Genomic DNA, 27,897 nt, shown 5'->3' with positions numbered 1-27,897 from the left:
TTAGACCCAAAGGCTAATGCTTTCACAATTCATCAAGCATAAGTAAATATTCAATGTCTCTCACACAGCTAATCCATATGTATCACCAGAAACTCTTGACTCAAATCAGAGGTCCAGTTGCTTTGTGTCAAAAATCACTAGACTTAAAAGCTTAATCTGTTAAGCAAGGGACCATGAATGGATAACATGCTCCTTCACTTCAAAGCTCACTGGGCTTGATACATGATAAACAACTAAATTATGCAGAAACTATTTTAAAAAACAAAATTTTCATCGTACAATTGAAGGCAGCAAGTTTTGAATTCTAGACCATTTGGAGAACTGGGTTTTCATAACATATCAAGGAACCAATTGAACTAAAAGTTTAGGCTTTTAAATCAAGGGCCTGAGAATTTTTCTGCAAGACTAAAAATTCAAAAGGATAAAGGCATTTGCATAATGTTAAAAGAAATATGATACAAAGAGAATAACTGAGTTATTATACCTGTGGAAGGCTCATCAAGAATGACAATAGGAGGATCTCCAATCATTGCAATTGCAACTGACAGTTTCCTTTTATTCCCTCCACTAAGTGAAAATGATGGTTTATTAGCATGCTTCAATAAGTCAAACTCCACCAACTTTTCCCTAACAACCTGTTCAAACGATTGTAGACAATAAAGGAGAATATATTATATCTATCAAATAACAATCATAATTTTTGTTAGATATAAAATCATTCATGAGCTTTCAACCAACAGCTCAAGTGTTTGGGATAGGTAATTGATGACAATATCGATTGAGTTCAGAAGGTCATTCTCATTTTTTTAATGGTCAAAATTGCAAGCATGTCATGTGGATTTTCCATGTATCACAAAGCAGATAGCCTATCTTTAATGGACTCTAAAATTTGTGCACAAACTGTAAATAGGAATCAAGAAAATGAAATATTTAAACCATATTTCTCTTTTGTTTGAATCCGTTTCAGGTCTAAGATCAAATTTGAACAGGAGTGAGTAGACTCGGGGTAAATAGTGAAGAATATAAAGTCATTTGTTTGCAATTTTCAGTCTTGAATTATAAGCAATCTTCCTTAAGATGAATGTTGCGCCACCATTGAGTGCTTCACAGATCATTTAATGCACCACTATTTTAAAAGTTGAGGAATGGATAATAGGATGGAAGAGTTCCTATTTATCTTAAAGGGATAGATTAATTAAACTCAAAGAGTACTTTATATATCTTTCGTATCTTTTTACATATTGCAACCTTAGAGGATCCACAGACCATTACCAATAAAGCTAAAAGAAAAAAAAGAGGTATTCTTATATAAAGGTCAAGAGAGCGGTAAAAATTGACAAAGATGCCGCACAGGTTTCTTTCATTGCATTTTTTATTTGTGTTTGAATATCTGCTTTGCATGGATTTAAATGGTGTACAATTTAAGGAAACATAGTGGCCAATATCACATTTGTATATAAATAATTTTCTCTTGATATAGTGGAGTTCGGTTTGTTCACTTTCTCATGTACATTGGTTATGGCTAAGATACTATTGATCTTTTGCTGAATAAGTTGGCTTTAAGAATAAAAGTGTTTGGAAGGAGTGACTACAAGTATCTTGTAGTGTTTAATGTTTGTGCTGGAATAATTATCAAGAGAAATCTTCAGAGGTATAGAAGAGGACATTTATGCACAATCGTTTTCATTTAGATCACTTCCAATCATTTTTCATTTCAATATATAAGGAGGTGTAATATCTAAATGGATTGCACTTGCTTGACTCTATCATGAACTTTTAGTTCACAAACATGATGGATAAGGCTTTTTTCAAGGTTGGTAATATAGATTATAAAATGATTAGCTACCCCATGCACAAATGAGTTTTATCGCCATATATGATCCTAACATACCAGGCACTAAGTGATTAGAAACTGCTTACACATACCTTATCTATTGCATAATCTGGAACACATTTAATTCTAGCATAAAGCTCAAGATGCTCTTTGACAGTTAAGAATTCCAATAAAGCATCGAATTGAGGACAATATCCAATCTGGAAGTGAAAATCAAGATAAACAAGAAAGACTCAGATGGATTAAAGTAAATCTTCAATAATTTATTTGTTTATATGTAAGAAGAAAAAATGCATACGTATCGGCGAGCAGCCTTAGGATGGGAGCATATATCTTTGCCAAAAATAAAAGCAGTCCCATCAGAAGGAGATTCTTCCCCTGTATGGAAAGGGAAAACACATAACTTTTAGTAATAAACCCATAAGAAGCAGGGAGAAATGCCAAGTTTACGACTATCCAATTATATGCAATTATAATTAGAAAAGCCTTTCTACTATTATAGTTGTTCAAGATCTATCAAAAGTTTTGCCTAACATCATAATTCATCAGCCCAGGTTTGGTTACGTTAGAAGGTTGAGCTTATGAAGCAAATAATCTCAAAAAATATTTTCACAAGAGAAAAGAAGGGAAGAAGGAAGTAGCATTGGCAATTTTCAAATAAATAACAGTAATTATGTACCGATATAGGTTCTCAGGTTTTAATTAAAAATTACACTCGCTAGCCAAAGATGGGTGCATAACATGCGTAAGACATGCAGTATTAAATCATGTGCAGAAATCTGATATACCGCATAGCATAGAAAGAGTTGTGGTCTTTCCAGCTCCATTTGTTCCTAAAAAACCAAAACATTCTCCTTCCTGAACTGAGAAGGTTAATGAATCTACTGCAACCTTTTTCCCATGATACTTCTCTTCATAATACACCTTAAATTTAGAAAACAACATCACTATAATTCAGCATTAAGTTGCAACGGTTCAAAATGCAAAACATTTTTTTTTTGATAGAATAAGTTGAAGTGAATAATCCCAGGACACACCTTACGAAGATTACGTAAGTAGATAATGGCATTGTCAAGGGAACCTGAAAGTACTCTATTTCTTTCTGTTTTCACATCTACATCTTCGTCAAGGTCCATAACAGCAGAATCTGAAGAAGGTTCTAACAGAGGTTCCAGATAAGAAGTATTACGCTGGAAGATATTAATATGCCCCCACCACTTCTTGATCATGAATGAAGTGAATTTGAGAGAAGGAAAAAATTCAAGTGCGAGTGTCAACAAAAAGTAACTAAAGCTCTGTCATACAAAAGAAAATTGGATTAGAGAGATCAAACTATTTTTTGTCCCAATTTATATGTATATATATGTGCTTTTTTTTATATAATAATTCTTGTATATTACTACTTAAAAGTAGTATCTTTAAGTCTTTGCAGATTTAAACTTTGAAACTTGGAATATCAACCATAAGAAACACAATAGCAGCAAGCTTGGATGAAAAGACTTCCACCTCAACAGCAAGATAACAAATGGAGGCACCAGTAACATTCCAATCATACACCCCATCACTGGTTTTATCTTTCATTTCTTGTCGCAGAAGAGCTAACGAAGCAAGACCATCAGCAAAACAAAATCCAGGAGATATCCTGAAAAAATTCTGAAAGAGAACATCAAATATTAAAAAACACATGTGAAATTTGTTATAATCAGAATGCAGTGCTTACCACAGTGAATAATGAACAAATAACAATTGAAGCAGCTAAAATATCAGTCGCATATTATTGCCAACAGCACTCCTTTACTTAGTATAGATATACAGTCTACAAGACTGTAATATTTAGGCCAAAGGCACCAGCTATACTTACCATAGTAGCTCACTTTTGACTGAAAAGTTCCTCAACTTCCTTTTCCTATCTAACAGTGACAACCCATGAAGGTGACCACTTACTAAATAATATATAAAACCCAAACCTAACTGATCACACGTGATAGGAAGAAAAGGTATGGAATTCATGCTGCTAACACCTGAAGAAAAATAAGGGGAGTACCTTGAGAAAAGAATTGGCATTTATTGTGGATGGTATGAGTCCCATAATGAATGAGATAATCATTAGTATCAATCCAGAGAAAAAGTGGACGAGGAGAACCACATTCTGTAAGACAAGTGAAAGTTTTAGCATTTATAAGAGTGATAACTAACAAATGAAAAATCAATGTCTCCCCATACCTGAGCCATGGTATGGTCAAAAAAGAAAAATGTAAGGCAATAAGTTGACGATGCAATTGCAAGACCATATTCCAAAAGCATGACGGTTGTTGGTAACAAAGAAACCCCTCCAACAAACTGATCCAGACCTATTAATAATATTTAATAGGTAAGAATTAGCACTGAAAACTGAGATACTGTATAAGTGTAAAACAGAACCCCGAATGGTGGGTAAGGTTCTAGTATATAGGCAAGTATATATCTTTGGGTGATAGAAAGTTGGGGGGGGGAGTGTTGTTTGGGAATCGAAATGTTCTAATATCTAAATGACCAATTATGTCAAAATATTGGAGGCAAGCTGTCCATGATTTCGAATATATGTATCATGTCATGCAAAAGCTCTCAGGCTCGCAAGTATGGGCATATAAAAAAACCCAATATTATATTTTCCTGAAATCTAATTAATATTTAATACATTTATGAAGGAGAGAAGGAAAAACGATTTGGATCAGTCAACAAAGGAAACTCTAACACCATATCAAAGAACTATTTGACCTAAAAGATCAAGTATAATTAATTTTTTTAAATATTTCTATCATAAACCAAGAATGGATCCACTTATGTGAGTTTTTCACATGAAAAGATCATTTGAAAAGATAGACACAGAGACCCGGGCCTCACACATGTGTAGGCCTTTGTTTCTGTTGAGATATATAAAACCATTAATGTAGCCTCACCTCACCCAACAACTTAAGCTTTTGGGTTGAATTGGTTATTTACATGGTATCAGAGCCTCATGTTCCGGGTTCGATCCTCGCCGCCCCCCACTTTCTTTCAAGTGGAATTTCTTTGTTCGCACAGGTAGGTGGGCCTGTGCATTGTCCACCCTTCAAGCCCAGTAGGGCTCTCATGTGAGGAGGCGTGTTGAGATATATAAAACCATTAATGTAGCCTCACCCAACAGCTTAAGCTTTTGGGTTGAATTGATTCTTTACAGTTTCCATTGCTCTCTTCACATGACCCTATCATGTGATAAACAAACATGAGAGGATCCATTCCCTATAATGTATGTTGAGCTTAATATAACAAGGTCCACATATTTTGTCAAAGACAAAAGTGAGAGGATTCAATATCAAATTCGTTGCAATGTTTTTATGGTAGAAAAGATGTTTTAATGGAGACAAAAAGAGAAAAAATACACCAAGGAAGATAAGAAATCCTCCAAGGTACAAGGAAATACAAAGAAAAAGTTCAAACTTATGATTCACAGACTCAGCCTACATATAAGGGCCAATGAAAGGCCTAATATAGAAAAGCATGTTAAGATAAATTGGGACTTCTCCACTTTTGTTGTTTAAGAGTACCTAAAACAATAAAATAAAATACCTAAGAATCATTTTCTTTTTGATAAAATAGGAAATTTTATCGAAGAGAAAGAGATAAATACAAGGCCAGATGAGAAGACCACCTAAAAATGAAACAAAACAATAAAGACAGATCAAGTAAGCAAAGCTTGCATTAATCTCTTGTATATACAAAAAAGAAATTGTTGTAAATATGGAAAGTATGTGTAATTATTTGTTTCCTTTATTAGCTATATTAATCTTTTCTTATTTTTTAGGATTTGAGTTTATTCCTTTACGCCCAATAGTGTCTCTATATATTGTATCCCTTTGTACATGTTATTTTTAGAATAGCAATAATATTTCAAATTTCTTTTTAACTTGGTATAAAAGCTCCCGACTTAGGGAGCCTCTCTTGCTTCTAAAGTCGCCGCCTTAAGTGCGGACACTTTTTTTTATCATCTCTAGTTCCCTCGCCGCCACTAGAATATTTTTTTGGGGACCTTTTGGACCGAGAAGACCACCGATCATCTCAGAATCCCCCGATCTACAAGTCTACAACAGTTTAAAAACCATAAGATCCTCGTGTGCTCAAGCTTCAGCCACGTTCTAAGATTCTTTTTTACCACTTTTCCAGCAAATTTTCATCATTGAAAGCCCAATCGAAACGAAACCCACACGCGACCTGCTTCTCCATCTTGAATCCCAGCTCTCGCCCTTATCACCAGCGCATGACGGCACGTGGCACCATAGTTTCCATTCAGACCATCGCAGTTGTCGTTACCCAGCTTTCCCGAGTCCAGATCTTCTCTCACCTCCTTGATTAGACATTGTTGGGGTCATCAGTCTATGACCTCGCCATAAAAATCGGATCTTTCTGGTTCAACCAGGCCTGCTTTGATCAAATCTAACATTTTTCATTGCTGTTAGGGACATTTGGAGACTTCTTTGGTCATTACCTGCTCTCCTTTTTATGCTGACTTTTCCTTTTTCATCCATAGGATGTTAGTGCACCCACTGTAAAGGGTTTGGACAAACAAAAGACATGTGGGAAGCAACAAGTTCTTGAAAAGTTTGGTAAAATATCCCCATATGTAAGCCACTGAGATTGGTCTAGAGGTTGAGTATTTGGATAATTTATATGAGATTATAGGTTCAAACCTCAGTATCACCATTGTATCCAAAAAAACAAAAAGCATTCCCATATGTGACTATTCGACAAGGAGAATTGGAGCAACTTAAAGCCATTGCTAGTATTTTTAACAAGCCTCCTGACACTTCTTCTTTGGCTATATTTGGAAAGATCATACACCCTACATCTTTTATTATTCTTGCACTAATTTTAAAAATTCATGGATTTTGGTGCAACTGATCATATGACTTGTCTAGCTGAGTCGTTTCTTTCATATCACCCTATACTGGTATCCATATTATAGTTGAAGCTGATGGATTCTACAAATTAGTTGTGCATTCTGTTAACATTCAAATTCAACTTCAACTCTCTTAGTTTCTAAAAATTGTTCTTTGTATCTTTCAGCTTTCCACCAATCTTATTTCCACTTCTAAACTTACAATTGACTTGAATTATTTTGTCACCTTTTTAACTACTCATCGTGTTATTCAGGATCTCACTATGAGAAGGACAATTCAAATTGCTAAAAAGTAAGGAGGGTTGTACTATCTCATTCCAGAGCATACTACAAGTGGTACCAAGAATCAATTATTGACGACTCATACCTATCTACTCCCATATCTCTGATTTGGCTTCAGCACAAGCGTCTGAGACACTCGTTATTTAGCCTATTGAAGTCAATGTTTCCTTCTATGTTTCCGCATCAGTTAATTGACTCATTCCAATGTGATGTTTGTGAGCTTGCAAAACACCATCATGTGTCTTTTCCTTCAAGGGAAACAAAAAGTATTGAACCTTTTACTCTTATTCATTCTGATATTTGGGACCCTTATAACTGCACAATATTTCACGTACTAAGTTGTTTGTTTCCTTTATTGATGATTGTTATCATCTTCCAAGACATATGCTCTTTTGTCACGATCGATGTCACTTTTCATGAAAATGAACCTTTCTTCATTCATCGTAAATTTCAAGGGGAGAGCGGCCAAGAAGCTTCGTCCATGTTCTTCGAGCGGTCAGGAGAGTAAGGGAAAAAGACTCCTTAAAAGTTAGCTGATGAAGCTGATAGTTCATCTGATACCTAATATGACATGCCTTTTATTGATTTACAAAAGGTATGAAAGGCTTGGACACCCAAACTATTATATCAAAGGAAGAAACAATCCACATTGTCCATCGTCTGAACCATTGGTAAGTACTAAATGCACTACTCTTATTCCTGAGCCTAATATTAATCCTGATGACTTATCCATTGCTTCAGGAAAGAAAAAATATCTTGTACCCAAGACCCTATCTCTCATTTTGCCTCCTCTAGGAACCTTTCTGCGCATCATAGAAGTTTTATTTCAGTACTTGATTCCACTTCAATTCTGACATCAATGCTCAAAGCATTGAAAGATGATCATTTGATTCAAACCATGCATGACGAGATGAATGCTTTGGAGAAGAATAATACATGGGAAGTTGTTAGCAGCTCAAACAGAAATAAAGCAGTAGGGTTATGGGTATATTCTTTGAAATATAATTGTGATGGGATTCTTGAGAGGTATAAGGCTCGATTAGTAGCCAAAATGAATAATATCTTCCTTTATAGAGAGTTAGAACAGGAAGTTTATATGGAAATCCCATTGGGATTTGATTCCATAAATGGAGATAATAAAGTTTGTAGGTTAAAAAAGGCTTTAAACAATTCCCACGTACTTGGTTTGAAAGATTTACTTAGGGTATGACTTATGATGTCATTGGGATACAAGCAAAGTTAAGGAGATCACACACTTTTTTTTAAACATTCCCAGGGAGGCAAGCTCACTAGTCTTCTATTTTATGTTGATAACATTGTTATAACAGTGAATGATATAGTAGAGAAACAAGCTCTGCAAGAAAGACTAATTCCTGAATTTGAAATTAAAGGATCTTTGGAAAGTTAGATATTTTTTCAAAGCAAGGAATCTATATTTGTCAATGAAAGTATGTTTTTAACCTCCTAAAAGAACCAGGAAAACTTGGTTTTAATTGAGTAGAATCACAAAGTAGGAATCGAAGAGGAGAGCCCACTAGTTGACAAGACAATATCAACGACTGGTGGTAAGATCGATATACTTGTCTCATACTAGACTTCATCTAGCTTATGCAATTAGCATTGTCAATTAGATCATGCACGACCCAAGGGAAAAACACCTGCAAGCAGTGGACACGATTCTCCAGTATCAGAAATGTCACACCAAGCAAAGGACTGTTATTCCGAAAAAAGGGAAGCCTATCCTTAGAAGTTTACACAAATGTCAATTATGTTGGATCTATGACTGATCAACGATCTACCTTGAGTTATTGTACGTTTCTTTGTGGAAACCTAGTGACATGGAGAAGTAAAAAACAAATGTGGTCATTAGATTAAGTGTAGAGGCAAAATTTCAAGCCATGACCCAAGATATTGTTATGGCTTAAAATCATTCTTGAAGGTGAAATGTGAAGGACCTATAAAACTACTTTGTGATAATAAGTCATCCATCTGGGTAGCACACAGTCCTATCCAACACAACCAAACAAAACATATTTACATTGGTCGCCACTTCATCAAAGAGATACTTGATAGCAGACTGAGACTGACCACTACTCCATATATTCCTTCTAGTCATCAACCAGCTGATATCTTGACCAAGAGACTTCTTGCTGACATATTTCAAGAACTTACTAGCAAATTGAGAATGATGAACATCCATTCGTTAGCTTGAGGGGGAGTTGTAAATATGGAAAGAATCTATTATTATTTGTTTCTTTTATTATCTAGATTAATGTTTTCTTATTTTTTAATATAAAGAACCAATTTAACCCAAAACCTTAAGGTTTTGAATTGAAGTGGTTCTTTACATGGTATCAGAGCTTCAGTGACCACAAGGTCACGAGTTCGATCCTCATCACGCTCACTTTCTAATGGAATTAAAATAAACACAAGGTAAACCAAAAATTGGGCCTGTATAATATCCACACTTCAAGCCTAAAGGGATCTTACATGAGGGTGTGTGTTAAAGAATAATATAAACCATTGAAAAAGCCTTCACCGAATACCTTAAAGTTTTAGGTTGAAATAGTTCCCACATTTAAGATTTGGGTTTATTCCTCTAGACCTATTAATCTCTCTATATATACTGTATCCCTTTGTAAATGTTATTTTTAGAAAAACAATAACATTTGAGATTTCTTTTCAACTGAAATCTTAGTAAATAAGCTCTGAAATAAGCCCTTATCAGAGCACCACAAATAAGCTATTAGACTTGGGTTCATGATCAATGTTCTTTTTCGTGGCAAATTAATAATGCAAGCGCACAAAAACTAATCATCATTAATAACGAACAGGAAACATACCAAAGATGTAAAAGAGAACTATGGCAAAAGAGGCTGGAAACAAGAAGCTCACAAAGTCCCAGATAAATGTAGAAGCCCAATATGAAAGGATAGAAACCTGATTAGCAAGATCAATATCAGATTAATATTCACAAGGAGATAGAGAAGCATATATTCAATGCTGTTTCTTTTTAAAAAAACTAAGATACCCCACTGATTAGTTGTTGGTGCTTAGCTTTCACTTCACGTTCCTGCACCAATCAAGAGTTTACAAATGTTTAGCCCAAGAAATAAGCAGTCTGAGAATACCATTACTCTCAGACACTCTTCTAGCAAATCATGAAATGTAAAATGAAAAATATGGACTTTATTTAGAAAAGGAAAATGTGAATATGAAATCTATCTAGGATTGCAATGACAAGCTTCAGAAAATCCTCAATATGGACAGTTGGCAGGCAGGTTTAAGGTATAGAATGGAAGGAAAGGGCATTTCATCCAGACAAGGTACCCTTAAAAACAAAAAAGGATAATTTCTAAACATGTGGCACAAAGAATTCTTTCAACCAAAAACCTATCATGTATGTTCAAGATAGAAACATAAAGCTTGCCCAATGGCAAGATAATATGTAATCAGAAAAGAAATTAACAGTGAGCTATCATGAGACGTTCATAGACAAAGTGAGATGACTTGAGAGTATGTTATTGTCAGAAAGCTTGCTCACGTGAAAATAAAAATAATTGTTGAAATTATAGGGTTTTGATGGGGAAAAGAGATAATATGATGTTAGATTTGTCTCACACATTATCCCAAAGGCTTAAGCTGTCGTAAAGACTCATGAATGACTTTATATTTAACATGTCCTCTCACGCAAAAACTCGCTATAAGCGTGATAAGTACATAGGCCTATCATACCTAGTTCTGAAATTCAACTTTTTTTTTTATTTAGATGAATGGGTGCTTGTTAGATAATACTGTATTAGTATATGTTATGTATTTTCAGATTCACCTCTCCTGTATATACTTATTCTGTATGCAGTTAGGTTAATTAGTTCAGTTGTTTAGTGAGCTACCTCTGACAGCTCAGGCTGAGTCAGCTAGTTCGTTTCTAGCAGTTACTCTTTCCGTCTTGTATATAAACAAATCCTATACCATATTTCAATTCAAGTAAATCAGATTAAGATTTTCAGTTCCTCTTTCACTGTCTCTCTCTTATACTTTCTCTCATTTTCTGTAAACTCTTGACCATTTGGTCATATAAAGACTCTAATATCATGTTGCGAGACGATCATGGAGAAACCTAATTTGTGTCAGTTAGTCAGTGGAAATACACTGTCCTACCGAGTAGTGTAGTACTACAAGTATAATAGTACAGTAATCAATGAACATAAAAAAGGAAATAATAAAATAAGGAAAATACTCATATACGTATCTATACACTCCCCCACAAGCTTGGTGCATATGACTTGTGTTGAGATATATAAAAACCATTAATATAGCCTCACCCAACAACTTAAGTTTTTGGGTTGAATTGGTTCTTTACATGGTATCAGAGTCTCGGTGTACCGGGTTCGATCCTCACCGCCTCCCACTTTCTTTCTAGTGGAATTTCTTTCTTCGCACAGGTAGGTGGGCCTGTGCATCGTCCACCCTTCAAGCTCAGTGGGCTCTCGTGTGAGGGGGCGTGTTGAGATATATAAAAATCATTAATGTAAACTCACCCAACAGCTTAAGCTTTTGGGTTGAATTGGTTCTTTACACCTTGTATGCTTCAGCTTGAAGGTGAGTAAAGAGATATGCATTTTCCTTTTCTTTAAAAAAAAATATATATGTTAGTCATATGATCTCTTTTTTATGTACATTAGTTACTGCACCATTGTGCTTTCCACCAGTGGGTCGCAACAGATCGTGACACAAGCACAGCCCCACTGTGCTGGCCATGCATTTTGATATCACGGCTCCAGATCACAGGCCCTACTTCATCAGGACGGTAAAAACCTCATTTTGGTTCCATTTCTACGTGACCCATTTAGTTTTAGGTTTTTTTGGTCATTTCAGTTGTGTCCCCCACTCCTCTAGAGTTCGACCCTGAGCCTCCCCTACTGTTCATATAGAAAGTTTGAATGATGGAACCAGTTTTTCCATTAAAACTAAAAGAAAAAAAAACGTACAATAAATAAACACCAGAAATATTCCAGTGCAACAAATCCCTATAATCAGGGAAAGAGATAAAACTAGAAAACTGAATCCTATTTTAACTAAACAGGAAAAATATCAGAAACAAACTAATCCTAGGAATTTAAATAACAAATAACGAAACAAACTCCTAAGATTAAGGAGGAAAAATAAAACATTCTAGATGCTGAAAACTAGGGATTGCAACACTCCCCCTCAAGCTGGGTGGTAGATGTCCAGCATTCCCAGCTTGGAAATTAGTCCTTCAAATTTAATTCTTGATAAAGACTTGGTTAAGATATCAGCAATCTGGGACCCTGTGGAAATGTGACTTAGATCAATAATATTTGCATCAATTTTTTCCTTGATGAAATTTCTATCAAGTTCAACATGCTTGGTACGGTCATGATGGATTGGATTATTGACAATTCCAATGGTGGCCATGTTATCACAGAAAATCTTCATAGGATCCTTGTATTCGAGGTGTAGCTCCTTTAGGACTCTTAAAATCCACATTCCCTCACAAGTGCCTAAGGACAATGCCCTGTATTCGGCTTCAGCACTGCTTCTGGCTACCACAGACTGTTTTTTACTCCTCCAAGTGACCAAATTTCCCCACACATATGAGCAATAGCCTGTGGTTGATCTTCGATCGATAATGGATCCTGCCCAATCAGCGTCCGTGTAAATCACAATATCACGGCTGGAATTTTTCTTGAAGAACAATCCTTTACCAGGAGTCATCTTTAAGTATCGTAGGATTCTGTAGACGGCTTCCAAGTGCTCTTCATTTGGGCTGTTCATAAATTGACTGACCACACTCACAGGGAAACTAATATCAGGCCTAGTGTGGGCTAAATAAATGAGTTTTCCAACTAGTCTTTGATATCTCTCAGTGTCTACCGAAGCACATTCTTGTTTGAGTCCTATCTTGTAGTTCGCCTCCATTGGTGTATCAGAAGGTTTACATCCCAACATCCCTGTTTCATTCAGCAGATCAAGAGTATATTTTCTTTGAGAAACTGAAATTCCTTCCTTAGTTCTTGCCACTTCCATTCCAAGAAAATATCGTAATTTTCCAAGGTCCTTGACCTCAAATTTGTGAGCTAACGTCTCCTTTAATTGCTTTATCTCATCCTCCCAATTACCAGTAATCACAATATCATCAACATAGACAATTAATATTGTAATTTTCTGATGAGGTGCAGTTTTAACAAACATAGTATGATCAGTTTGACATTGGGAGTACCCTTGATTTTTGACAACTGCAGTAAACTTATCAAACCAAGCCCTTGGAGATTGCTTCAAACCATAAAGGGATTTTAATAATCTACATACCTTTCGAGATCCTTGACCATCTTCCACTCCTTGGGGAATTTCCATGTAAACCTCTTCTTCTAAGTCACCATTTAAGAATGCATTCTTCACATCCATTTGCCAAAGGGGCCAATCTAGGCAAGCAGCAATGGACAAAAGAATTTTAATTGAATTAAATTTTGCTACTGGAGCAAAGGTTTCCTGGTAATCAATGCCCTGTGTCTGAGTGAATCCTTTGGCCACAAGTCTTGCTTTATGGCGATTAATACTCCCATCTTCATTATATTTGATGGTAAAAATCCACTTACAGCCAACCACTGATTTTCCTTGTGGTAAGGTAACTATCTCCCAAGTGCCATTTTTTTTGAGTGCATGCAATTCATCCTGGATAGCAGAACACCATTCAGTAGTCTTAGATGCCTCAAAGTAGGATGTAGGAATGGTTTCCTTGTCAATGTTCTTGACTAGATGCTGCATCCTGGAGGAAAGATTAGCATAGGATATAAAATTACAGATGGAATGACTTGTACATGTCCTTACCCCCTTACGAAGTGCAATTGGCATGTGCAGAGCATCATCAGAACTTGGCAGCAAGGATTCAGTTTGGTCAAGTGCAGGACTAATGGTTTCTTCAGTTGGACCAGGAGCCAAGGTAATCTGTTTGTCAACATGTTCAAGCATCTCAGAAGCTGTTCTGTATTTGGGCCGTCGCGTGTAGACTTGCAGGGGCTGCTGTTCAGGCGGTTTCTGGAGCGGGCCGGAAGAGGATAAGCCATTAGATGAAGTGTCATTTTCCTGAGATTCACCTAAGACCGGTGTAGGGGCTGTTGAAGCAGAGTTTTCTGGAGTATTAGTCACAAACAACCATTCCTTGGAATTAGGGATCTCCCCCTGAATGGCGGTTTGGGAAAAATAAGGCTGATGTTCAAAAAAGGTGACATCTTTAGTAATGTAGAATCGATGTGTGGCTGGACTGAAGCATTTATACCCCTTCTGAGTAGGGGAATAGCCAAGAAAGATGCCCTTAAGAGCCCGAGGATCCAATTTACCACCTTGAGAGTTATGAATGAACACGGTGCAACCAAAAATTTTTGGTGGGAGATTTGGGGTTAAGGTCAATGAAGGGAATGCAGTGAGGAGTGTTTGGTAAGGTGAGGAGAAGTGTAATACCCGAGATGGCATGCGGTTGATAAGGTAAGTGGCTGTAAGAATAGCTTCCCCCCAATAATTTTTGGATGTATTTGAGGCAAAGAGTAGGCTACGAGCAACTTCAAGTAAATGGCGATTTTTTCTCTCAGATACACCGTTTTGTTGTGGGGTATTGACACAAGAGCTCTGGTGGATGATGCCATGGTCTTTTAGGTAAGCTGAAAGGTCCAAGTTAAAATAATCACGTGCATTGTCAGATCTAAGGGTAAGGATTTGGGTTTGAAATTGGGCAAGGATCATTTTGTGAAAGACTTTAAAGGTGGATGTGACTTCAGATTTATTGGCTAATAGGTACACCCATGTCATTCGAGTATGATCATCAATAAATGTGACAAACCAACGAGCACCCGTAAGGCTTTTAACAGTTGCAGGTCCCCACACATCACTGTGGATAATGGCAAATGGTTTAGAAGGAACATGCATTTGTAAGGGATAATGAGACCGAGTTTGTTTTGCAAGTTGACATATATCACATGAAGGAAAATTCGAATTCTCATTAAATAAAGAAGGGTACATCTTTTTCATATATTGAAAGTTTGGATGCCCTAATCTAAAATGCCATAAAAGAGCCTTATTCAAATTGCTAGTTGCTGCAAATGTGCTGTCTTGAGTCTTCATAACCGCGGCTGTGTAAAGTTGATATAAACCATTAGAGACCCTAGCACTGCCAATCGTCCTCCCCGATGCCAAATCCTGAAAAATACAATCAACGTGGGTAAATTTGACTGTGCACTTTAAATCCTTGGTCAATTTGGTAATAGAAATTAAATTGCAGGTAAGAGATGGAACGTAGAGAACTCCAGTTAAAGATATGGTTGACGATAGGTGAACAACACCAATTCCGTGAACCTTGGCTAAGCCTCCATTTGCTGTTTTTACTGATTTTGCCTTGAAAATGGGAAAGTATTCAGAAAGAAGAGAGGAATTACCAGTCATATGATCTGTAGCCCCAGAATCTACCATCCAGGAATCACATTTATCAAGATCGGATTGGAGAGCTGTATGGAATGTACCTGATTGATGACTATCAGATGAGGGATTAGATTTGTCCTTATTGCAATCTTGCAGCATGCGTTGTATGGCTATCACTTGTTCCCTTGTAAATGTATGGCCTTCGGATTTTGCTTGCGGAACATCTTCTACAACTGCAGCAACATGATTAAAGTCTCTGTTTTGTCTTGGCTTCCAATCAGCTGGCTTGCCATGGATTTTCCAGCATGTATCCCGAATATGCCCAGTTCTGTTGCAATGGTCACACCGGAGCTTACCATTTCGCCTAGGTCTGGAGTCTGCATTGTTGGGTCTAGAGACAAAGGCTGCTGCTTCCAAAGGTGCATCAACTTTTGGGATGCTATTGGTCAAAACTTCGCGGCTTTCTTCCCACTTTAATTCAGAAAAAACTTCTCGCAAGGATGGCAGAGGGCGAGTGGCCATGATGCGGCTGCGAGCTCCATCATAGATTGGATTGAGTCCCAAAAGAAGGTTGTAGGTGCGGTCTTGTTCAACAATTTTCTTATACTGAAGAGTATCGGCTGGAGTAGTCCATTCATGTTGATCATAAAGATCCAATTGTTGCCAGAATTTTAGGAGTGAATTATAATAGCTGGTGACATCCTTGTCCTCCTGTTTGAGATCACGAAGAATCCCCTTGATGTGAAACAAGGCAGCTGTGTTATCTTCCTTAGAGAAGGCTTCCTTCACGCCATCCCAAATTTCCTTGGCTGTGGAGCACAACATGTATGTTTCAGCTATTTCAGGCACCATGGAATTCAGCAACCAAGACATCACAAGGTTATTTTCAATGGACCACTTCTTGTATTGTGGATGACTAGTTTCCAGAGGAGCAGCATCACCCGTACCGGTGAGATGATCTCCCTTGCCACGGCCTCCAATGAACATACGAACGCTGCGTGACCACAACAAATAATTGTCTCCATTGAATCGATGACCAGTGATGACTAATGCTGGACTATCGTTGGTAATGACAGCTGCTGAGTTGTTGTTGGTTTGGTTTGATGCTGAAACATTGAGTGGGGTTGTTGTTGGAGTGGTATTTGTACCGGTGGTATTGGAAGAAGTAGTTTGGTAGGCTCTCATGGTGCCAAAGAGTGGCACATTGGTAGCCATGGGTGGATCAGTCCCTTAAAAATCAAGCTCTGATACCATATAGAAAGTTTGAATGATGGAACCAGTTTTTCCATTAAAACTAAAAGAAAAAAAAACGTACAATAAATAGACACCAGAAATATTCCAGTGCAACAAATCCCTATAATCAGGGAAAGAGATAAAACTAGAAAACTGAATCCTATTTTAACTAAACAGGAAAAATATCAGAAACAAACTAATCCTAGGAATTTAAATAACAAATAACGAAACAAACTCCTAAGATTAAGGAGGAAAAATAAAACATTCTAGATGCTGAAAACTAGGGATTGCAACAGTTCATGAAACGAGTCATCACTGTTCCCCTGTCCACCATCCGTTGCCTCCTGCTTGTTATTGTCTGAATTGGCATCCGCCTTCCGCCACACCTCCATTTTGTTTTCATAGATCTGTGACCTCCTCTGTCCTGTTCCTTCTTTTTTTGTGTTGTGTAATTTGCACTTCACAGCCCGATGTTACTAGGGGTGTTCATCAACCGATCCAAACAGATTCAAACTGCGGTGACCGAACCGAAAAACCGATAACCGAATAAACCGAAAACCGATTAAAAACCGCAAATTTTAATTGGATTGGATCGGTTTATGGATGGGTTGATGAAAACCGATCAAATCCAAACCGATCCAATATATTAATTTCCCTCTACCTACTTGGGTATTTCCCTAATCATAGCCTAAAAATTTCTAAGCCTAAGACTCATTAACCCATCAACTAAACTCAAGAAAAAATCTAGTCATATCTCATCAACAAAATTTTATCTTTGTAGAGCTTCATATCTCATTGCCAAAATTAAAAAAATTATATTATAGTTTACTAATGCTTTTGTATTTCAATTTTTTTTTTACAAAGCCAATATATACAAAAGATGTTATTTGCATAATAATCATGAAATAAATTTTAGGATTTTTAAAAAACCGATCCAATCCAAACCGAAAAAAATTGAATTGGATCGGATCGGATCGGATTTGAAAAAAAATCAAAACCGAATGGATGATTATATGATCAAACCGAAGGGATTGGATCGGATGATTTTTGCTTCCAAAACTGATCCAATCCAGACCGCGAACACCTCTAGATGTTACTGACTTTTTAATAATGCCTTAAAATTATAATGATTGTGTAATATCCCAGAAAAATAATAACAATAAAATTAATAATATAATAATAACAATAATAATAAAATAATAGTAGTGTGTACCCTTATGTATGGTGTTATAGGCATTGATTGCTAATAGTGTGTCATAATTTGGCTTTAAAATTGTAACATTAATTAGTGGTGGTTTTAGTTGTAACGTTCAGCAGTTATGGTTGGTTATCATTCAATTAGTAAATGACAATAATTATTTTTATTTAATTTTGTAACCATTGAGATATTATAATTAAAATAATTATGATGACCTTTGATTTTACCTGCAGTTTTTATAACTAAAATAAATGTGATGACCGTTGATATTACCTGTAGTTAATGTCTCGGTTTCAAAATTACACCTATAAATAGGAGCTTAACCTAACCAAACCAAATCACTTCCCCATTTCTCTTCTCTTCTACTTTCTCTCTTTTTACTTCAAATTTTTATTGATTTATTTATTTTATTATTATTTTCCTTTGGTTACCAACCGCTTTTCTTCCCCAAATCGCTAGAAGGTAGCAAACACGGAAACATCCCTAGGTAATTGTAGGTTATCTCTTTTATATGAATTTTGGGCATAATCCTTGTATGTAATCCTAATCCCTAGAGAGTCAAGGGTTAGCTTTATATGAAATTTTGTTTGATGTAATCTTGATGCTTAAAGCACTATAGTTATGTTTTATATTAAATTTATTAGATGTGATTCTAATCTTTATAGAATAATCAATTAATTTATTTGCAATTTATGTAATCCTAATCCATAGGTATCCTAATCCCTAGGTGCTCTTAGGTATAATCCTAAGAGCACCTAGGGAAATAATAGATTAACTTTTAGAAATAATAGATTAACTTTATATTGGGTATAATCCAAATTTGTTGGGTATAATCCTAATCTTTAGAAATAATAGATTAACTTTTATAAGAAATTTTGTCTACTGATCCTTAGGGCATCTTAAATTATTTTTTAGATGAAATTTGATATATGTAATCCTCTAGGAGATCGTAGGATAATTTTATATTGGACTTTGGCTTTACTCTAATAGATGTGAATATTTGAATTCTGATTTGGAAAATTATGATATGATAATTGGATTTGGGTTTTACTCTGGTAGATGTTGAATATGAAAATTATGATGGATTTGGAAATTATGATATTATTGAAAAATTGAATTTGGAAATTATACTCTTGATTAAATTGATGTGGAAATTATGAAAAATATTTGAGAAAATTTTCCAATTATAAGGATTGTGACAAAGATTGAATTTTATTGAGTGTATGTGATTGTAATAAGTAATAGTGGGAAGATAGCTTTTTGGGATGGTACCTCCTGAAAGTGATGAACACAACCTTTGGGCTTTATGCCTTTGATATTTTTTGATGTGACAATGATGTTTCCGTTCTTCCCAAAGTGGTATCTGACAACAGGGTTTCCTGGGAAGAGGTGTGCCACTAGGATTTGATATTTTGATATGGCCAATTTTGATTATATGTGGCTGGCAACAGGGTTTCCGGGTCACGGGGTAGACTGGCAACTAAACCCACATAATCACGGGGTCTACCATGGTTCTCTTCCCACTAAACCCACTAAATCCACTACATACACTAAATAAACTTAATAAAGATTATGAATAATATTTGATTCCATGTGAATATATATTGAAGTTGATAATTTGATGTGATTATGATGGGAATATATATGATGGATATTGAAGTTGATATTTGATGTGATTATGATGAGAATATTTTATATATATGATGAAGTTGATATTTGATTCAATTGTTATGTAATTATATATTTAATTTGATTACTATATTTGAGTTAGGTAAATTGTCTTTTTGATTAGGATTACCAGCTTTGCTGACTTGTTTGTGTTTGTCTATTTGTTTGGCTGCAATGATCCTTCGGAGGGAGCAGAGTTTCACTGAAACAGGTTCCAAAGGATGGGGCTGGCAGTGAGGATAACATCTCAAACTTTTCAAACTTGACTTAGGATATTATGTTTTAAGTTAGCCTTGCACTTGTCCCTGTTACAGGTGCGACGGTAACATTTTTCCAAATTAGTTTAGATTAGCTTCCGCAATATTTCTATGATCATAAATAAATAAAACGTGAATTTTGGCAATTTCTTTATTATAATAATGTTTCATAAATTGTTAGAAATTTGGGAGTGTTACAGATTGTGTACCTAGACTCTGTCCCTATGACTTCTGATTATTGACGAAGAATGTCTTTAATTTTGGGTTTTTTATTTTTATTTTTACTTTTGAGCATTTATATGTGTATAGTATAAATAACTTATTTTTTATCCATAATATTTGGTATAGCGTCATCCTGCTATAATATTTTTGGGATCAGCTGCTATCTAGGATTGACAACTATGGTACTTACCTTGTGCTACCGCATTACTCTATAATATAAATTGGATACCAGAGGTTAGGGTATTTTCACTGACTCATTGACAAAGATTAGGGTTTCTCCATGATACTGTCTCAACAAGATTAATATGGTTTATAATGATGTCGTACAAAATACTATCCCAATGGAATTATTTATAATAATTAGGTCAATTACTAACGTAGTATTACTAGTACAAGACCAAGTCCATTACAGCAATCAGCAATAAGACTACTAATTCTAATTAAATAAGAAAACATAATAAAATATTGAAATTAGGAAACAACTCCTAAGATTGCTTCCTCAACTAGACGACTAATTGATCATTTTAGAAAGGACTGCATAAAATGGAATAGACTAAGGAGAAATGTGTGATGTTAAATTTTTTCTTTGAAAAAAATGCTGGATTTCCAAAATAAAAAAACTGCCCCAACTGGGAAACGGTGATACAGTCAATTTCAAACAGCTGGGATTGTAGCTCAAAAGTAAAGGAACCTATCTAATAATAAGACACCCAGTGGACAGTCTTGAGACACAAGGGTGGGCTCTCAGAAGACAAGAAAATAGAGAAGGCAGCACCATATAACTATATAGGACGTTTGTCCGTTACAGAGAAAACGTGCACAGGAATAGAAAAACATCTTTTAGATTACCAAAAAAAAGAAAAACATCTTTTAGACATATGGATGAGGCAACACATGGACATCCTTTTCATATTCTAAGTTCTATTTGAACAAAATTCTTACACTATATGCTGAAAGTAAAATGTTGTCTTCTATAAATTTCTTTAGGCTGAAGCAAAAAAACTTAATTAAATGATAAGCTGGAAGCAGTGTAACAGAACTTACCTTAACAACTGAAACAGCAAATGAGGCAGGTATAAAAGAGAAGGCAATATTGACAATAATTGCAGCAGAGAAGGCATCCAGGTCCTACATAATTTCATCTGCAGCTCATCAAATCTTTAATTTTCTGAAGAGTATAGAGGGGATTATAAAACATAGTAATGTTCCAAACGTATAGGGAATTGCTGCATTAACCTAATATTATTTGAAATTTCCTACAATTATACAAGTCGGGGATCTTTGGCATCACAGTTCAGTATGTGCTTTACATGTGAAAATCAACATCAATATCAACAGCACCTTTAAGTTAATTGGGGTCGGTGGTAGGTGAACCCAATGATAGACACGAGGAGAATGAAAAAAAAAAAAAAAAGGAAATGGGTAAGGGGAAATAAGATAAAGGAAAAGAAGGAGGGGGGATGAAAAGGAGAAGGACTAAAAAGGGTGCTGTACATATGAAAATATTAACTATAAAAAAAATAAAATAACATTAAACGTGAATGAATTGCAATACAACAAGGTGATGATGTACTATGAAATAAAATGAAAATGGTAGCTTACATGACGTTGTAAGCGCTGACTTTGTGTCAATGGTAGAGGGTGGTTGCGTGTCTGAATTGTCATATTTGTGTCACGAGCAGCAAGTCTAAGAATTGCAGAATTCACCAAATTGATAAAGGTGGGAGCAGAATGTTGACAAGAAAAGTTGTGTAATACAGTGTAGCTTAAGCTTCCATCATTATTCTGATCATCCATAACAATCGCCCCATACCTGTATATCAAAATACATTGCAATACAGCATATATTACATGTCGTCATCATAAAAAAAAAATATTATATTCAATTGTTTTAGCTGAGTTGTCAAGAAAAATATAATTAGACTGTCACAGATATTTATCCCCTTCATTATTTAACCTAGAGAATAATTGTATAAGTTCCATCGGCAAATAGCTAAAAACACTTGCAACTATTAGAGATATAATAAAATCATTTATGTGCCTCATCCAACAACTTAAGCTTTTGGGAGAGTTAGTTCGTGACACGTTATCAGAGCTTCTATGATCAGGTGGTCTAGAGTTTTTTGATACATGCCGCCTCCCATTCTTCTAACAAGAGGTTAAATTTTTTTTTTTTTTTTGTAAATACAAGAGGTTAAATTTTAGCACAAGGTAAACTAGGTCTATGTATTATCCAAGTTTCAAAACCCAAAGAGTGCTTGCGTGAGGGGACATGTTAGAGATATAATAAAACTATTTATGTACCTTCACCCAACAACTTAATTTTTTGGAAGAGTTGGTTCATGACAACAACTATCAATTATATACAAGAATCTAGCTCAACAAAGCAAGTTCAAGTTCCCAGGTATAAGGGAACTAAAATATATGCAGCAGCCAATCTTGGTATATATCTTCTTATGTGATTATTAAAATATATGCAGCAGCCAATCTTGGTATATATCTTCTTATGTGATTATTATAGGTTGATAGAGATTGTAACATAGAAACTATTATTTGGCCCACTCCTAATAAAAGCTTTGGACATGGTTGGTTCTTGATAGAAACATAAATAAAACTGAACTTAAGCCTGTACCTTGAAGATTATGATTTGGATAGTTGGTTCCTTGTCAACGCACCACTAGACCTAAAATTACCCCACAACCAGAAAACCAGTGGCTTGAAATGTAGATGAAGTATAGACTCACATCAAGCTTTACCAAACTTGACATTGAATAAGTGTATATATGTCTATTACAACTGTACAAGAGATCTCTATTTAAAGAGACTAAATGACCTAATGGGCTAAGCCCACAAGATGTGGGACTATTCTATTATATACACTGAACTACTTTAACATACTATTCTTACACTCCCACTCAAGCTGGTGCATATATATTGTGAGCAACCAGCTTGTTACAAATGTATTCAACCCGAGGACCTCTAAGAGCTTTAGTGAAGACATCCGCAAGTTAATCGTTGGAGTTGACAAATGCCGTTTTGATTTCTCCTGAATGAATCTTTTCTCGAATGAAGTGACAATCGATCTCTATGTGCTTGGTTCTCTGATAAGAACCAACAAGTTCATTTACACTAACAAAATCGTAGCACAATTTATGAAATACTAATGTGGACAGTATATTAAGAGCAACTGAGCAGTGTTCAGCTATTACAATAATGGAGACAATATAATCCTAATTACAGTGACAATAAATGGGAGAACAATAACAACAATGGAAACTAAACAATAACAAAGATATTCCTGAGCAATTCGAGAGGCTCAGGGGTCTCTCCCAATATCCAAAAGGATCCCAATACTTCCCAAAAGATGATCCCCTCATGCTTCCCATGCCTCCCTCTTATACAGCTAGCTTTCCCTCCCATTTTCAGTTGCACATTCCTTCTAGATCCTTCCCTTTCTAACAACCCATTAACCAACTGATTTGCTTGGGCATGGGCCGTATCAATACTTCCCCCCAAAACATTCACCTTGTCCTCAAGGTGAGTACAAATAACGAAGATGTTGCCTCCGGGATCCCATTGCTTGAACTGTAAAGATCCATTAAGGTAAGCGAGGGAACAACCTTCACCACCCGAATCCCATTGCTTGAACTGTAAGGATCCATTAAGGTAGGCGAGGGAGCAACCGCCACCACCCGGATCCCACTGCGTGAAAGGTATATGACAAGGGCTTTCTAAAACACCAGAGAGCACACCAAGGTCCCATTCCCCTTCTGCACTTGAACCTTTAACTTTCCACAGGTTCACATAACGAGGCCGTGAAAATTCTTGTGTGCCTTCCATTCTCAAAAAATCAGAATTTTCAGCATATAAAATACTCAGTTTGTCTTCGTGAACTATGCAACCCCTATTATGATTTTTTTCCAAGATGTCAAAAGCATAATTCTTACAAAATCCCACAAACTCCACCCTAGTTTTAGGCCATTGAGTCTCAACAGCCTTCTTGAATTCCTTTGCAATGAACAAAAGCGCTTCCCAAAATTGTTTTCTTTTTTTAACATCAAAGGGCCAACGACATACCTTGATGTGATACCAGACTACCTCAAAGTTCCCTGACTCATGCCATGCTTCAAGACAGCCCCAAGATCTCCATGCTCCATCATTCTCCAATTTTACAATTTCCCATAATCCGAGGCGGTTTGAAACCAAGCTACTGGGTGCATCACCAGAGGGGATAAACTCCAAAAATTTGGCGAAACTGACCTGGGTTTTTACAACCTCCTCAAGCAAATGGTTTTGGTCCTCATCTGAATTGCCAACGTCTGGAATAGTTGCCACCGCTGCTCCGTCTTCGTTCCCCTCACCCTCTTCCTCGTCGTCAGCGTCAACCAGTAGCAGATGTCGTTGACGGACCTGACATTTATGGTTGGGGTGCCCACGCTCGTCACATGTGAAACACGAATCTCGCTCTTGTCGAGCTCGCAACGTTGCTTGTGTGAGGCGTCGACAACCACGAGCTAGACCTTCGCGAGCTGGATCACCACTGGCCTCCAAATTCATGTTCTGAGTTGTCCCTTTCGTCGTCGTTGTCCTAGGGATTTCGCTGGTATTTCGCGGGTTAGAATGACCCATATTTGGGTAATGTTGTGAAACGGGTGACGGGTTTAAAGAACCCGTTTGAATTGGGTTAAAATGACCCGCATTCGAAAGGCTGGAACTCACGGTTGATGAATGGGCTGGGTTCGTTGAATTCCCTTGGGCCATATTTGAAACAGTCCAGCCCTTAACTTCAGGTGAACCCAAAATGGTTCGCTGGCCCAATGTTGCCTGATTCATATCTGGGGCCCAATTTCGTTTTTTCCTCTTCATCGTTTCCTTCGTCATCGTCTCCTTCAAATCTGGTTGCGTCGTCTCCTTCGTCTTCTTCTCCATCAAATCCAGTTGAAATCGTTTGAGTAGCGCCGTAACAAATACCTGCCAAGAAGCACTCACATATATCCCGCTCCAGCACCACCACCAAGCACTAGCTTGACCTTTCATCAGTTTTGCAACTCGAGGAAGCCTCTCTGTTTCCGGTATTTCATACGTTTCAAAGTACTGCACAACCTTGGTTAGCCATCCATAGGCATATTCTCCTTCAAACTCCGGTAACTCCAATATCTTCTCGCGAACCATAGATCTATGAAATTCTCCATCATTCCTACAGATTGGATCTCCCTGTTGCCGCTCGGATCGTCTTCTTCGCGAACCTCTGTTGAGTTGAGAAACATTATGTAAAATCTCGTCAAGGAGCCTCATTATCTCTGCGTGGGTTTCTTCCGCTTTTCTCATCTTCTGCAAACTCTTAGATCTGTCTTCCATATTTTTATTTTTTTTTATATATATATATATATATATATATATATATATTTTATAATAGCTAAGTTCAAAGCACCCGGATCGGAGTGCTCTGATACCAATTGATAAGAACCAACAAGTTCATTTACACGAACAAAATCGTAGCACAATTTATGAAATACTAATGTGGACAGTATATTAAGAGCAACTGAGCAGTGTCCAACTATTACAATAATGGAGACAATATAATCCTAATTACAGTGACAATAAATGGGAGAACAATAACAACAATGGAAACTAAACAATAACAAAGATATTCCTGAGCAATTCGAGAGGCTCAGGAGTCTCTCCCAATATCCAAAAGGATCCAATACTTCCCAAAAGATGATCCCTTCATGCTTCCCATGCCTCCCTCTTATGCAGCTAGCTTTCCCTCCCATTTTCAGTTGCACATTCCTTCTAGATCCTTCCCTTTCTAACAACCCATTAACCAACTGATTTGCTTGGGCATGGGCCGTATCATTCTCTCATGAAATACAGGATTAGATGATATATGAAGCGCAGCTTGATTGTCACAAATGAGTGTCATGGGCTCTTTTTGTTCACAAAGATGGAGCTCCCGAATCAACTGCTTTAACCAAATTAGTTCGTAGGTGGCAGCTCCCATTGCACAATACTTGGCCTTTGCACTGGATCGGGCAACAACGGTTTGTTTTTTATTCTTCCAAGAAATCAGGTTTCCTCCAAAGACGATACAATAACCTACAGTAGACCGTCTATCCGAAGGTGATCCTGCCTAATCGACATCTGAATAACCACAAATTTCTATACGTCCCTGATCTGAATATAGTAAGCCTTTCTCTGGTGCTCTTTTGATATACCGAAGGATCCTCACAGCAGCATCCCAATGAGAATCACAAAGGGAGTCAAGGACTAGCCACACTAACAGCAAAAGAGATGTTTGGCCTAGTCACGGTGAGATAATTGAGATTCCTAATTAACCTCCGATAACGTCCAGGATCAGATAATGGCTCCCCTTATCCGGGAATAATTTGATATTGGGATCCAAGGGTTTATCAACTGACTTACACCCCAACATACTAGTCTCCTCGAAGATATCTAAGGCATCTTTCCTTTGACAAATGAAAATAACCCGTCTAGACTGTGTCACCTCAATCCCTAAGAAGTAATGAAGCTTACCAAGATCCTTTGTTTGAAATTGACTGAACAAATATTGTTTTAATTGGTCAATCCCATCCTGATCACTTTTAGTGAGAATGATGTCATCGACATAGACTAACATATAGATGCACTTATCAGGAGATGTGCACCTATACAACACAGAATGATCAACCTCACTACGGATTAAGCCAAAAGCCTGAACGACAAAACTGAAACAGATGAACCACGCTCGAGGAGACTGTTTCAGACCATATAAGGATTTACAAAGTCTACACACCCTTCCACACTCCCCCTGCAAGGCGGTTGCTCCCTGTAAACCTCTTCGTGTAAATCACCATGACGAAAAGAATTTTTAATGTCCAGTTGAAGGAGTGGCCAATGACGAACAACAGCGAGGGCAAGAAACATGTGGACAGATGCTATCTTAGTGACAGGAGAGAACGTGTCACTATAGTCAAGGTCAAAAATCTGAGTAAAGCCCTTGGCGACTAAGCGTGCCTTGAGACGATCAATATGGCCATCCGGTCCAACTTTGACAGTAAAGATCCACCGACAACCAACAATAAACTTCCCCAAAGGAGCAGGAACAAGATCCCAAGTGCCATTGGAATTGTTGAGATATATAAAACCATTAATGTAGCCTCACCCAACAGCTTAAGTTTTTGGGTTGAATTGGTACTTTACATGGTATCAGAGCCTCGGTGTACCTGGTTCGATCCTCACTGCCCCCCACTTTCTTTCTAGTGGAATTTCTTTCTTCGTACAGGTAGGTGGGCCTGTGCATCATCCACCCTTCAAGCCCAGTGGGCTCTCGTGTGAAGGGGTGTGTTGAGATATATAAAACCATTAATGTAGCCTCACCTAACAGCTTAAGCTTTTGAGTTGAATTGGTTCTTTACAGGAATAAAGAGCAGTCATCTCAACAAGCATCGCTTGGCACCATCCTAGATAGGAAAGTGCTTTACCTGTGATCTTAGGAATAGAAACATAAGAAAGACTAGAAACAAAAGTGAAATGAGGAATAGAAAGATAGTCATGGCTCAAAAAGGTATAAAGAGGATAAGGGTTACGAGTAGTACGTATACCTTTTCTTTGGGCAATGGGAAAAGCCTCTGGTGAAGGATCCGAAAGGGAAGGCTCGACAGGAAAAGGCGATGAGTCAGCCGCGGTCAAGTCCACAGGAGGCACAGTCTGACGACACTAACAGGTGAGAAAAAGGTGGTCCTCGGGGATGGAAGCAAGAGGTCGCTCCTCTGGGATTAGGTCACCTGCAGCTAGTAAAGACAAGTCAAGAAAAGGAACAGGAAAAACCTAATCAACCTGTGATAACTGAGAAGGG

At 36.9% G+C, this 27,897-nt stretch overlaps 1 protein-coding gene across 2 annotated transcripts in view; it reads right to left on the bottom strand.

The window, feature by feature from the left end:
- LOC133306310 (ABC transporter A family member 1) overlaps positions 1-27,897 on the bottom strand; it is a 66,189-nt gene that overhangs the window by 4,443 nt on the left and 33,849 nt on the right. For both annotated transcript variants that reach the window (XM_061506617.1, XM_061506620.1), the window contains exons 23-34: positions 21,645-21,855; positions 21,087-21,170; positions 10,063-10,104; positions 9,875-9,971; positions 4,058-4,185; positions 3,879-3,983; positions 3,341-3,487; positions 2,872-3,129; positions 2,623-2,758; positions 2,133-2,212; positions 1,927-2,034; positions 485-635 (exon numbers count right to left, since the gene is read on the bottom strand). In XM_061506617.1, the coding sequence (XP_061362601.1) occupies positions 485-635; positions 1,927-2,034; positions 2,133-2,212; positions 2,623-2,758; positions 2,872-3,129; positions 3,341-3,487; positions 3,879-3,983; positions 4,058-4,185; positions 9,875-9,971; positions 10,063-10,104; positions 21,087-21,170; positions 21,645-21,855 (1,547 nt within the window). The remainder of the gene's footprint in view (positions 1-484; positions 636-1,926; positions 2,035-2,132; positions 2,213-2,622; positions 2,759-2,871; positions 3,130-3,340; positions 3,488-3,878; positions 3,984-4,057; positions 4,186-9,874; positions 9,972-10,062; positions 10,105-21,086; positions 21,171-21,644; positions 21,856-27,897) is intronic.

Source organism: Gastrolobium bilobum, unplaced genomic scaffold, assembly GCF_033153095.1.
Source record: "Gastrolobium bilobum isolate Gb01-03AN ecotype WA unplaced genomic scaffold, APGP_CSIRO_Gbil_v1 utg3329, whole genome shotgun sequence".
Classification (NCBI taxonomy): Eukaryota; Viridiplantae; Streptophyta; class Magnoliopsida; order Fabales; family Fabaceae; genus Gastrolobium; species Gastrolobium bilobum.
This window is presented reverse-complemented; position numbering and strand designations above follow the sequence as displayed.